Raw genomic sequence first — 14887 nt, 5'->3', positions numbered from 1 at the left:
AAAGGCACGGTGAAACAAGTGCGATAGATCCCCTAGTTTGAATTACTACCTCGCAGTAAATGAATGGCATACAGCCCCACTCTCAAGACAAGGGACAAGGGAGATCAGATGAGGGGCTGAATGATGACACGCGGGGAGGCTTTAATCTCCGACTAGCACACTGATCTCGGCACGTTAAATCAAGGACATGGAATAAAAAAAAAATACTTCTGCTCGAGAAGTCGTCACGTAAAAAAACAAGGATGCAAGGATGTCATATTATATGAGATAAGAAGCCCTTACAACTCGTGGGTGTACCCTGAAAAACTGATTTTCCAGACCCGACTTCAAAATCTATGCTAATGTCACATCTACACAGCGGGGGTGCAAGAGTCAATATACAGAACACACACACACACAGACACAGAGGCTGATAGTTTGCTAAGCATATGAGGCAGCAGAGCATAAAGCCAGTGTGTTTAGAATGGCTGTATGAGCTGCAGAATCACTTTCAATTGCAGCTGAAATAAAGCCCAAGGAAAATGGGATGCCTTTTGGTGTGAGGAGTCTCTTTTCTCCCCAGCTTTCATCTCCTTATATTTATTGTCGTCTCTGTAGCCTGACTGCGTCTAACTTAACTTGCCACGTTACTAGTAACACCCTTTTCGTTATACATACATGTGAAAAAAGAGTTTGGAAATGAGTGTTCCTTTGAAACAGCTGTATCTCTCTTTTCTCTCCGTCTCTCTTGGCTGGTGTTTGCCATTGATAAGCTGTGTAAAGAGTGTCAGTGTCTGCATGCCGGCATAGAATAGACGCCTCGGTGGTCATGTCAATTCATCCTTCTTTATCGCTGCAGCCTGTGTGTACAGGTATGGTGTGCACTTGAAAGCCCCTGTAGACCCATAACAACACAATCATTTTACCTATTCAATGTGGGGAGTATACTGCATGACAGTAAGCATCTAAAAAGATCACGGCAGTTCTCTGCCTGGACTATGTATAAAAAACAAAACAATGACTGTGCCATGAAGACCGTTTGATACGGCCACACCCACACTCCTATAAAATGGTCTAAACCATAAAACTATTATTTATTTATTTTTAAATACGTTTTATATTATTTATGAACATTTATTTTCAATCAGATTTTTGTTTTTCTATTTTAGGACTTGTTTCCAGAGGCTTCAAAACACACACACCATGGCAAATGTCTGTCTTTGTATGGACAGACATCCCCCTAAACGTCTGCACTCTCTCAGCTGCAAGCCTGGCGCGGCGCCCTGTGTTTTGCAGCGCTAGCCGGCAGATTGATCCGGCTTTAATGAAGAGTCCTTCAAGCCCAGGTCACATCATTAGCTGGTTTTGGGCCACCGCGGGGCCACTTGGCACGACTCCACTGCCTTTCACTTCTGGGTAAAATGGGTCATTGTGATTGACAGACAGACAGACAGTGGCGGACCCGGCAAAGCAGACAAAAAGGTGCTAGCATGGTGAGGCCCTTCAGACACCTGGGCCTGTATCCACTTCTGAGGAGCCTTAAAAGAAAGTTTCCGTGAGGGGTTTTTAGGCTATTTTAACAACGCAAATTAAACTTTAGTGATCATTTTCAACCGACAATGAATTGATGCCACTGCTAGGTTATGACTTTTGTCCTATTCCTCATAAAAACCAAGGGGGAAGGCAGTAAATATGAGAGGTATAATAGATAGATATTAAAGCTTTTAAATGACTGCATGATGAACGGGCACATTGTACACACATTGGCCAAGTTTTGATGAACTGAGTGAAATACACTCCTAAAATGTCCTTAACTTTTTGTTTGTTCAGTTTTTAGACACATGTAACGAGATACCAGAGGAGCATGGCTGCCTTGTTCATGACAGACAATTAGAAGTGGATGGAAATGATACAAACATCCGGTACAGGGTTTTGAACCATGAAGAGAAGGGGACAGCACATCCTTTTTAACAACGTGCGCATTCATAAGTACCGCAAGCACAATCACAACACCCTAATTAAAGAAAGATCACCAACCTAATTGAAATTCATAAGATTCAAAACACACATTTTGAGAAAAACATTGTCATAACAATTCCATACAAGACTGTGTCACCAAGTTTTTATTCTATTTATTTTTATTTTTATAATGAAGTAAGAAAATATTCCCTCTATACTACAAAATACAGTCAAGCATTGATTGTATCAAATAACTTGTGACATTGAAAAAACCTTAATATATCTCCCATTCATAATTTGGATCTTTTCCGTTCTCCGTATTAGACACAGATTGCTGAGAAGTTCCCTCCAAGCATTTGACCTGTTATGATTCAATACATTTTCCAATAAACTACATTAGAGCCATACCTAGGCCACACACTCTGCATGGCGTCTCGTTAAAACACTACAGTTTAAAAACTCACTATGCAACAGTATACTGCAGTCCTAACAAACATTCTTACCACAGCAAAGCCATCTTGAGTATCTCTTTATACAGACATAGTTGTGCAAGATCCACCCATGTGGACCTTTAAGGTGGTTCAAACAAACAAACACAATAGACCCAGATGTGATACAAACTGGGGCGACTATACAATTAAGCTGATCTCATGTGTATACCATGTGCACTCACAATGTACTGTATGTGGTCCGAATTGGAAAGCTGTGGTTTGGGATGGAATGTGGACTGCTGGAGGCTGCATAGTCATCTCATCCATCTAACTGTCAGCATCACAACAGGCAAAAATCACCAGGTCGTCCTCTCTGTCCCTGCCCCTTGCCCACCCCCTCTCTCAATGTCCATCTATGGCCCCTGCCTTACACCATATCCGTGCTCGCGACCAAAGCAATATATGCAGATGCAGACCCACCCATGCAGCACAGTGGCAGACAGTGGTTTTGTGCCTGCCATACAAATCTGACACCCCTCTAGCTTTTCTCTTGCTCCCTCCTTTCCTTATTTTTCACACTCTGGCCTTCCATTTGTTAAAATGTACTGTATGTACTTTACTGTACCTGACAGGCAAAGAATATAGGCAGTCCAAGTGCAACAGCCTTTCCCTTTGCCATTCACCAGCCCACCGGCATCTGTTGAGAAGATGTTTGCACCGTGTGTGTGCGCATGCCGACATTGAAATCTGCATGAACCACTGTGCATGCATGTGTTAGGTTGAAGATTATGCAGTTGTCAAAACGACAGTTGTTTGTTGGTAAATATGCTTCTGTATGAGATATTTCAGAGTTCATTTTAAAAGGGATTTAGGTTTTCATAATGTACAAGTCATTCTTCAAATATATGTTGAGAAATCACCAAACATTGTCAATGAAAATGTAACCGTACAATACAGCAATAAACATATTATGCTAATTTTCAGATTCTAAAATAGTCATTTGGGTTTCAACTAGTAACTCTTTTCTTCTTGAATTGTCAAGAAAACCCTTTACAGTATAGTTCTCATAGTGCCATTGTGTCTGAAACGCTCCGTCTCTTTAAGTTCTGTCCTTATGACATCATAGAGGGAGGGAAATCTGAATGGGGTTTATTGAACACAGGTTTTCCGAAAGGTGGAGGCGGAGAAAAAGAGAGAAGGTTGTTTTTTTTTCTCTTACTTTGGGTCGCTCTTATGAGCTGTGACCAATAGCGGGGTTGCTTCATAGTTTCCATGGCAATCACATAACCCCCGAATCGTGACCCCCCCCCCCCTTTTCCTCTTCCCCTCACATCCACTTAACTATCCCCCAGATGCCTAATTGTTTCCCTAATGACGGCGGGCCTAATGGGACTGTTTATGGAATTCATTTGATAGCGCCGGCCCAGTAATTAGACTACACCTCACTTCATTAAACAGCAGGAGGGAGGGATAGCACCCAACGGGCACATACAGTATAGTACACACACACACACATGCTATAGGGCTAGGGAATTTTTGAACACAGTCCCAAAGACACACACGCACACACACAGTCACACACACACACACAAAGCAGCTACATTCCCCGGAGAGCCACTGAGTTTTGGGCGGGATGGCACTTAACATTCAGAGTACTCCTCATTGCCTGCAGTATCTCTTATGTCTCGCAGACATTTCTCCCATAATAATTCTTACCAGCACCTCCTATCATTATAGTTCCATTGTGCTGCCGTACAATGTATTGTGAGGTGACACATTCTACTGGCAAAGGCCTTCAATCAATATCCAAAGAGTTCTCTCTCCAGGCTGGTTACATATAGTAACACCCTACAGATAAGAGAAGCCGCCCCTGAATGCAAATGTCAAAAGTGGCCCCTTGGCAGACCACCCCACCCTATCTATAACAGTACATAATGAAAAGAAATGTAAGTGTAAGTGAAGATCATTGAGAAAAAAGGTGAATAGCAGTAATACAAGGCACTTGTTCCAACTTTAATGTCTATTATTCAACATGTATTCAGACACGTTGTGCCAAGAAAAGTCTCGCGAGCTACGCCACGAGATAGCAGAAGTAGCTGGCACAACACATTAGGAAACATAAGTGTTGCGAGCTTGAATGCAATTTGAGTGCTTAAATAGATTTTGGCTAATTGGCTTATTTGCTGTATTAGCAAGAATTAAGAAAAATCTCTGTGTGCGTTCAGAACAACAACGCTTCATTATGTGCAGTGGGAACAATTAAAGGAAATACAGACAATGGGTTTAGAGTCATAAAAAAACCCTCCAAAGGCAGCAACTTCAACTGAAACATACAGCACCAACACATTCCTATGCTGCCTCTGTCCGTGGTACTGAAACACTCTAACTTACCCAATGTCCCAACTCTGTTTCACTGTGCCTCTGTCCAAGGTGCTGAAAGTGCACTATCCAGTCTCCCTTTGCAGCTATCCCTGGCACTATATGGCTGTATCTAAATGTGTTCCCTATTTGCTCACCTACATTTGTTCGAGTGACTGGAATCCTGAGAGTGTAATTTTTGGGCTGAAGAAGTCCCACACAATTGATAGCAGTCAATTGCAAATGCGCATTATTTTCTTTTTTTTTACTAACAATGTGCTACATTAAGAAATTGTGCAAAATTATTATCTATAATTGTCCGAAATGTTTATCCACTTCTAATAATTGAGTTAACTATCCAGTGTGTATAGTACAGGTGCAGCTTTGGATTACATGGAAAAGTCCAATTGAAATGGTGAAGCTTTAATATTATTTTAGATTCCTTTAACAAAGTAAAACATGTCAGGCCTTTCTTTTGTTTTTATTTTGATGAATGTGGCTACATGGAATAAAAAAATCCATTATCTCAAAATATTAAATTACAGAAATAAATGAACATTTCATTGCTATCCAATTTTGCTTTTTAGATAAACCTGTAGAAGTCCTAGTGAATGAGCAAACAACAAACTGTCTCCGGGAAAAGCCGTTTTGTTTCTCTATCCAAGATATTGAAATAGTTCAACCTTGTCCCTTTGGCTGTAATCACTACCAATGTCCCCTTAATGTCAGCCATTCCAGCTCTAGTCTTGTAGTATGTAGAAAATAGTGGAGCAGAAATAGACTGACTGAGCCTTGATCCCTGTCCATGGTCCTGAAACCCTGCCTTTGTCCTTTCCTCAGTTTTGGAACGTGTATTAAGTGTTTGTGGTCTTACTATCCACCTAGACACACATAGACACACACACACACACACACACACACACACACACACACACACACACACACACACACACACACACACACACACACACACACACACACACACACACACACACACACACACACACACACACACACACACACACACACACACACACACACACACACACACACACACACACAGCATCATGCAGTTGTGAGAGAACAACATTAGTTCCATTGAGTCCCATACCTTGAGGAAGGAGAGGTTGCGGTTTCGATCAATGCTGGTGATCTCCAAATTGCCCATGACCACTTCACAATTCTCGTAGAGCTTCTTCAGCGTGCGGTACTGCTGGTCCAGGTCAGACAGAGTGCTCAGCTTGTTCTCAGTGCCGGGACAAACTGTGGACAGAAAGAGGCAAATTGACATAATTATGGAGCAAAGTTAGCCCGTTAAAAAATACCATTATTTGCCGAATATGTTAACAAGGGAGAAATGAAATGTCAAGGAAACATGAGTTAAAAAATAGTATAATTGATGTTTTTTTCGGTCATTCGTGACCAAGGAAGTCATTATCTTGAAATGCCACCATCAAAGCTAACTTGGATCACGCACAGTAGGGGGTATACCACACAAACTGTAGCTGTTTAATGCGGAAAGGTCAGCTAAACGGCTAACCTAGATTTTTTTTCCCAGTGGTAAAAGACGTGATTAAATAATGAAATTATGAGAAATCTCTTCTACCGAAAGTTGTTTTATTTGCTAGAAAAAGCTCAGATTTGTTGAGTGCACTCGCTGAGGTTTTGACAACAAAACAATAAAAAATGCCAGACTGTAGTTGCATGGTTCAATGCCCACTATACAGTACACAGTGTCGGGAACGTGTTAGAATTTCTGGTCTAACGAATGGAGAATAAGGAACTTCAATGGATAGGGGATTTCCGGACTTAAACTATGTATTGTGCGGCAAAGAAAGGGGGATAAAAAAAGAGTGCATAGTGCGGCGTACGTGAACCCGCAACAATGAGGGAGTTCAGAGAGTGGAGACTTTTAAAGGGGGCCGGTAGGGTGAGAAAAAGGTGGGGGGGGGGGGGGGGGGGCATATAATTTCTCTAAGGCAGTGACCTACAGTCTGTCTCTGGCAAACCGGCACACACCGTTTAATCAAAGATATTCAAATTGCCTGGGTTGACCTTTACAGAGGGGTTTTCACTGGGAGACTTCGCTCAGCTGACGAGATTACAAGGCTTTGAAGATATTACGCCGAGTAAGAAACCCGGCTCTATTGGTGCAGCGGAGCAATTAGAAAGCTGGAAGATTACTCTGTTGGTTTTTTTAGACGTGCCCGCACACACACACACACACACACACACACACACACACACACACACACACACACACACACACACACACACACACACACACACACACACACACACACACACACACACACACACACACACACACACACACACACACACACACACACACACACACACACACACACACACACACACACACACACACACACACACACACACACGTCTCTGATAATGTCCAACGTCCCCCACTGGCAGTCGTCTTTTTTTACAAATCCCCTCTAATGACACTGACACCAACAACCATAGCACTGAGCTGCACTTGTCATTCCAGCCATTAGAAGCTCCAATAACTCATGCAAGGCTAATGTTGCACTTTGCAAAGCTGGCATGAAGCCAGACATATGTGGTTATGTTTAGATGTATCATATTTACTTACTAACTTACTATTTTCAATCACGTTCTAGACGCTTTAAATTTATCAAAAATGACTGATTAGTAGTGAACAATAGTCAATATGTAAATGACTGTGTTTGTCTTCAGAACTAATGAGAAATGCAGTGGCTACCACTGTAATTAGTTTCCCCCATCACGCTTCCCTTTCCACTGGCCACTGGCCATTAGTCCTGCCACCATCTGCTCTGCTCAGCTGGCTGTGTTTCCACAACAGGCACCAGCAGTCAGTCTGTGTGTGTTGGTGTGTGGAATCTGGCTGGATGGAATTAAACTGCTCATTAAAGTTTGTCATCGGTTCAACTTTGAATAGGTCTCACTTTGAAATGGGAATTTCACGGGGCGACTGTGACGAAGTGGGTTGGGTGGTCGACCCTCAACTACAGGGTCTGTGGTTCTATCCCCCGTCCCCCCGCCACATGTCGAAGTGTCCCTGAGCAAAGCAATGAGCCATAAATTGCTCCCGATAGTTAGCCTGCTATCGGTGAGTGAATGTCAACGTGGGAATGGGAACAGGTGTCCCTTGAAAAAAGACTCTCCGGTCTCAATGGGATTTACCTGTATGAATAAATTAAAAATGAAACGTCAGCAAGTGCTTACTGTCGAGTGGTCGAATTTTCTCTTGGCTAAAATGCCAAACATATGGCTATTCCCTGTTTTGTTATATAATCACAAACTGATTATCTTTGGATTTGAAATGCCAAGAAGGATAAGCTGTCACTTTGGAAATGACAATGGGAATTTGTTTTTCCTATATTCAACATGTTCTGGACACAATGAATCAATCGAGAAAATAACCATCAGATTAATCAACGAAGAACAAAATGGCTCCTTTTGGAACAGGAGTATTCACCTGTTTCTCAAGTCCTTTAAATATGCCTGTGGGACATGTGTTCATAACCTCCACATCCAAGTGAAATCGCTTCAGCAAGACCGACGGACTAGTACACAGTCCCCCTGTATTGAACAACATTGAGAGCTCATAAACTCCCATATTGCTTTATGGATCGTTTGGCTGGGCGGAGATTAGCGCGGCTTTCTCTCCCTCTGCGACGCTCCATTCCATATTGCTGTGGGGTTGCGGAGAGTGTGTTTGAGGGACAGAATGGCAGTGAGGGGGACGTGAGCTAAGGTTGATACATGAGATTTGCTGACCACACACACACACACACACACACACACACACACACACACACACACACACACACACAGATGAGTTATTAGATAAAATGATTTAGGAGCGGCAACAAACTCAGAGGAAGTCTGAGAGAGGGTCTAAAATTGGTCAGGTCGATACACTGTGTGTGTGTGTGTGTGTGTGTGTGTGTGTGTGTGTGTGTGAGGATGAAAGGTTAGCGGGTGTCTGTAATAATCTGTTATTGAAACCTACTTGCGCCCGATAAAAGATCAAGGGGGAGAGGTGAAAAGTGAGCGGAAAAACAACTCTCAAAAGCATATATCAGCTGTCAGCACACACACACACACACACACACACACACACACACACACACACACACACACACACACACACAGACAAAGAGAGAGAGAGCAATGGCACTCATTCAGGGTGAGTAAGCAAGGTAAAGCCCTGCAAAGAAAATAGAATTGCAAGATAGAGAGAGAGAGGGGGGCAAAGCAAGAGAGACACAACCCTGTATTTGTGAGAGTGAGAATGACATCCGGGAGCATTAGCATTCATATGGACACGCTCTACTGTAAATGCTCTTTTCTCTGGGCTCATTTCGAAAGTGTCTACATCCATCTGCTTCTGCTCTGCCGCGTACTCTCTCTCTCTTCTTTCCTAATTTTCTTTTTTTCCCCTCTGCCCCCAGCCATTTATTTATACTGTCTCTGGTCCTCTTTCTCTCTCTCTCCCTTTCTCAGGCAAGTATTGAGCCATGCGTTGCCTCACCCCTCCCTCCCCCGTTAATGTAATCGGGTGACACTGGGCCATGTCTACTTGACAGCTGTGTGTGTGTGTGTGTGTGTGTGTGTGTGTGTGTGTGTGTGTGTGTGTGTGTATGTATGTGGCTGTGCGGTGTCGGAGCACATATCTGCCAATCAGGTCGGAATACCTCTACAGTTGTGTGTATGTATATATATATATATATATATATATACACATATACAAACACACACACACACACACACACACACACACACACACACACACACACACACACACACACACACACACACACACACACACAGTGTATTGCTTTATTGTAGAGACTGAAGGTCCATTTACAAGACATACAACACACAGAAACATAGTTGTGTGTGTGTGCAGGGACACAGATAGGCGCGTCTCATTTAATCCTCTCCTACTTAAGTATGGCAGGGCACCTGTGTCACGATGTCAAATATTAATCTGCATCACGTGTGGACGTTTTTTTACTCCTTTAAAGCGCATGATGCCGGAAAATCCCTGGTAAATGTGTTTTTTTTTAGTTGATTTTACACCCTAATGTCTGCCTGCAAGTCTTCTGCTATACATGTGGGGGGGAAAAGTTGACTCAAGTGTTGCATGTCAAAGTTTATGATAATTACAATTACACACTAACATATGAGCATATAATCTGGGACCCTGGTGTGACTCCCAAAGTGTCAGAAAAATCAACAAGTACACCCTTTTGAAAACCGGTGTTTAAAAAAAAAAACACAGTCAGACTTCTCTTCCCTTATGATGTCATAAGGGGAGAAGCCACTGAAATTTGACTCATCATTATCCCCAATGGTAATTTATTCAGGCTAAGTTTAAGGTTAACAGCAATATGGTGCTTAATAGTCTGTCAATTATGGTGCAATTTGCTTTATTGCATAACAATGTAAGGTGTGGGTATAAAGTGCAAGTGGGTTGTCAGTGGCATAAAAGCAACGAAAAAATGGCAAAGAAAGAAAGAGGCAGCAAGAAGATGAATGCCACAATGAGTGGAAGAGAAAGGTAACAACAGAGCAGCCAAGAGAGAAAGAGAGAGAACAATGAAAGGAAAAAGGAAAGGAAAGAAGGGCCTCTCGGCAATATAATTCACTGTATTTTTTATTTTTTCCCTCATGCCCTCAGCAGTCCAGCAGTGCAGATACAAGACTCCATCGACTCAGTGCTTTTCACAGGAGAGTCAGCTTTTTGCCTTTGATGACGTTCGTGTCCTCATAACTAATAGATGCTGAGCAATACACAAAAGGAAAGACTTGACTTGGCAGCCTATTGCAAGCAACTGATGCTGTGTCTCTCTGCTCTCGGTCCAGTTCAAGTACAAATAGAGTGTGTGTGCTTCCTTATTTCATCGTATTACCGTTTGTCTGTGTATATGTTTCTACAAATAACATGTTGTGCCCAATTGAGTGAGTGAGTGAGTGAGTGAGTGAGTGAGTGAGTGAGTGAGTGAGTGAGTGAGTGAGTGAGTGAGTGAGTGAGTGAGTGAGTGAGTGAGTGAGTGAGTGAGTGCCTGTAAGAGTGAGTATATTTGAAACTGCTTGCGTGCGTGTGTGCTGCTGCATATTCATTGAATAATAGTAATAGAAAACTACCGTTGCTGACTTGTGCTAGCTGCATGGTGGTGCATCCCTTCAAGTGGCTTTTCTAACTGAAATTGACTCGAATTTAATCCTTCCTTAATTGAATTCCCACTTAATCCCGTCTCACAACATTCCACCCTGGAAAGAGACAAACCAGTTTAGCAGGAACAAGGGGAGCGTTGTTGTGTTTGTTGGAAAGCAGTTGTAGTACAGGTAGAACAACTTGTGTGCACTGCGGTTTTTTAGATCCCAAATCGGATCCCTCCATGGAGTGAGAGACGGTAGGCGGTCCGTTACCTCAGTGCCTTATTTCAGCTGACACATTTCATTTCTCACCATGTCTCTCTCTCTCTCCTCTTTCACACCCCCTGTCTCCAACTCTTTTCTTATCCTCTCTATCTTTTGATCTCCTATCATGTTTCCTATATCAATTCTCCCTACTGTCTTCTCTTAACTTTTTTCGACACTTAGCATTAAGCGGTTACTGAGCACGGCTTTGACGTGTTGGAAAAAGACGGGGACAGTTAACACTGCAATTGTATCAATTTGGGTCAAATGAGAACCTTCCTGTGAATCTCATGTGCCTGGTTAGGCAATTTGAATCAGACTCCAACACACAACCAATAAAGACTACAACATGGGGAGATACATTCTTCACTTGACTAAAACTGTTTTTTAGTAGAAACCTTTTAAACATGAAAATGTATAATATATATATATATATATATATATATATATATATGACCTTTAATGTCTGGGAACGCTTGCCACCTAATTAGATTGTAATAATTTCTTGTTTCAACAAGTCTGACCTTCTCTTCTCCAAGTGCATTACAGGCCCAATCAAGATGATGAGCGACCAGTTGGTGGTACAGTATATTCATTTGAAAATAAGGTCGCATCCTCTTGGTTTCAGAGCCGTAATGGCTGACCGGGTAGGTGGCGTGGTAACTGCATGGGGTCAGCAAAGCAACCGCGAACATGACACGAGTGAAAGCAGAGCGCGTTCAAAGCTCTGACACAAGGTCACACAGCTCTATTCCCGGCAATGAAACATAAAAGAGGCCAATTTTCTTTTTTTCTTCCAAGATACACTTAACGTCTTATGAGCCTTCAGCCGAGACCTGCTATACAGTCACATTTCTAAAGCCTACAGTGTCTGTGTCCACCTGATAAAACAGCGTGGTGTCAACGTTTGGAGCAATCAATTTAGGTTGAAAACATCCAAACAGAGTCTTAAATAACACATTAGCTGCTGAACCTGGGATCTAAAAAGGATGATTGGTAAACGGTTTACCTGATGCCATTTCAAACAGTCCAAGAGCACATCAGTGAGTGGACTGATTACTGGATACACACCTGACTTAAAACCCCCCACAAACTGCATCACACCTACCACTAATGACATCATCACCACCGTCATCAAAAGCCACACGCACACACACACACACACACACACACACACACACACACACACACACACACACACACACACACACACACACACACACACACACACACACACACACACACACACACACACACACACACACACACACACACACACACACACACACACACACACACACACACACACACACACACACACACACACACACAGTCCTGAGTTGGTGCTGACGAGGCAGCCATGGAGCTTATGGGCTCAGCTCTAACATGAGCGCTTAGTGTACAGGGAATAAAGAGTCTCATTCCAAAATTAGATACCCCACCATCAAGAACAAAATCCTACTCTTACAAAATGACTGATAGTACAAATTAAATTCCAGCATGGTACCTTTTTTTAGGGGCTAGCAGGTTGCTCTTGCCTAATAGAATGGTCATAACTTCAACAGGCAGTTATTAATGAATCTCGAATGTATGAAAAGTCCACGCTTTTAAGTACATTTTCAAAACATCGGTGGTGTATAAAAAGTCTTGGAATGCAATTAAAGGGTCAGTGTGGTGTGACCCCTTGTGAGCGTTTTTTTAATGCGCTCAATCGAAACAATTTCATTCATAGGCTGGATTCCGGGGCTGGATTTCATGGATAAGCAACCTTACGAGCATACCACTCCGTAATACTAGATGTGACAAAACAAGTATGTGATACGAAATGATGTCACAAAAGCAATAGACACAGTACAGTTGTTTTAACTTTATTTTTTTAATTTATTTTGTATTGGGAACCGTCTGCCACTCTGTGTGGAACTAGGTTAACCTTAGGGAAGAAAAAAGAAACTCTCTGAAAGGAGTTTAGGCAATTAAGTCTGTGTGCCGCCTTGGTTGCTTAAACATAACTTCAAACCACAGATGTACCTTAACGCTTGCTGCCAGATGGTTTATAAGAACAGCATATATGTGGCAAATGATTATATTCATTTGTGATGAATCAGAAATGGCACAGGTGATTATTCTAATGCATTTCTATCAACATTATTAATTAGGAAATTGTCACACAACAAACTGTGTGGGGATAGTGAATGGAATAGTGATGTCACAGTGACCTTTGACCTCCAAAATCTACTCAGTACTCATTCATGAGTTATAACGTTGTCAAGAATGGCCCGGACGGACGAGCGGAGGCATGGATAGTAAGGAATAAGTAAGGCAAACAGAGAAGGAATATAAGGACAATGAGAAATACTTATATATTATATTAAATCTAATGCTTTTTAAGGGTGTCCTCACTCACAAGAGTGTCAACCTCAAGTTGTGCCGGATAGTTCTGGCGGCTGATCCAGGGCCAGTGGGGGGTTGACAGCCATCAGCCACCTCCCAGCAGGGTCTGCTTCCCCTTCATGCTCCCTGACTTGCCCTCCTCTTCAACACAGTCCTGCTCTGATTTACTGCAATCACACAGCTATTCTGTCTGTGCACGTCTAATGTAAATGACGTAGTTTCTTACAACTATGCCATTATTATTTTATTTTTTTTTCATTTTTCTCATTCCCATGTATCTTAATCCTCTACCCTCGCAGTCGGCCATTAATTATCATCCCACGTCTGCCGCACGCACGAACACACACACACACACACCATGACATGCACTTTAAGGCATGGGTGTCAAGACTCGCATTTGGACAAGACTAACACACACACACACACACACAAAGACCGGACCTCCTCCATCAAAAGGGCAATCATTTCTCAGTGGGCGCTGCTATCACCTGCTACACTGACACAGGTGGGTGGGGAGGGTCATTTGTATAACAGATGTGTGTGTGTGTGTGTGTGTGTGTGTGTGTGTGTGTGTGTGTGTGTGTGTGTGTGTGTGTGTGTGTGTGTGTGTGTGTGTGTGTGTGTGTGTGTGTCAGACACAGGTTTAATGACTCGTGCAAGCCAATTTTCAGCCGGTGGCTTCTCTTTGTGAGGAAATGAGGTTTGTAGTTAATGTAGCACAGAAGGGCTGCCTGTGATCATGCTTCTGTGTGTGTGCGAGAGAGAGAGAGAGAGAGAGGGAGAGAGAGAGAGAGAGAGAGAGTGAGTGAGTGAGTGAGTGTGTGTGTGTGTGTGTGTGTGTGTGTCAGTTCCAGTGTGTTTGCTCCAAGCAGAATCTAAGTAGGAACCATATGGGAGGAATCATTATGAAGGAAGGTTCGAGAACATTTATGCCGAGAGGCCTGCCTGTTTCAGTATTGCAGCTAGGAAAGGATACGCCTTTGGTGCAGAGATGCAAGTGAGTGAGTGAGTGAGTGAGTGAGTGTGTGTGTGTGTGTGTGTGTGTGTGTGTGTGTGTGTGTGTGTGTGTGTGTGTGTGTGTGTGTGTGTGTGTGTGTGTGTGTGTGTGTGTGTGTGTGTGTGTGTGTGTGTGTGTGTGTGCGTTAATGTCTGCATGCTTATTTGTGCTTGTTGTGTGTTAAACTTCACTTGTCTTTTAATAAATCACATTTTGGTATCTGTCTGTGTGTCTGTGTGTCCCTGTTGCACAAAACTGAGTAACGTGAGTTATTCCAAACACAGCCTGCCAGATGTCATACAAAGCATGGTGTCACAAACACATGCCAGCG

At 42.7% G+C, this 14887-nt stretch overlaps 1 protein-coding gene across 1 annotated transcript in view; it reads right to left on the bottom strand.

Moving 5' to 3' along the window:
• Positions 1–5910, bottom strand: part of LOC307269868 (receptor tyrosine-protein kinase erbB-4-like) — a gene marked incomplete at its 3' end in the record, with an annotated part of 121954 nt that extends 116044 nt beyond the window's left edge. The window contains exon 1 of the mRNA XM_080052950.1: positions 5839–5910. Within this exon, the coding sequence (XP_079909076.1) occupies positions 5839–5895 (57 nt within the window). The 5' untranslated portion in view covers positions 5896–5910. The remainder of the gene's footprint in view (positions 1–5838) is intronic.
• Positions 5911–14887: the final 8977 nt, after the last annotated feature.

Source organism: Ammodytes marinus (assembly GCF_949987685.1).
Source record: "Ammodytes marinus genome assembly, chromosome: 24".
Lineage (NCBI taxonomy): Eukaryota > Metazoa > Chordata > Actinopteri > Uranoscopiformes > Ammodytidae > Ammodytes > Ammodytes marinus.
The sequence above is the reverse complement of the archived record's forward strand: the minus strand, read 5'-3'. Positions and strand labels throughout refer to the sequence as shown.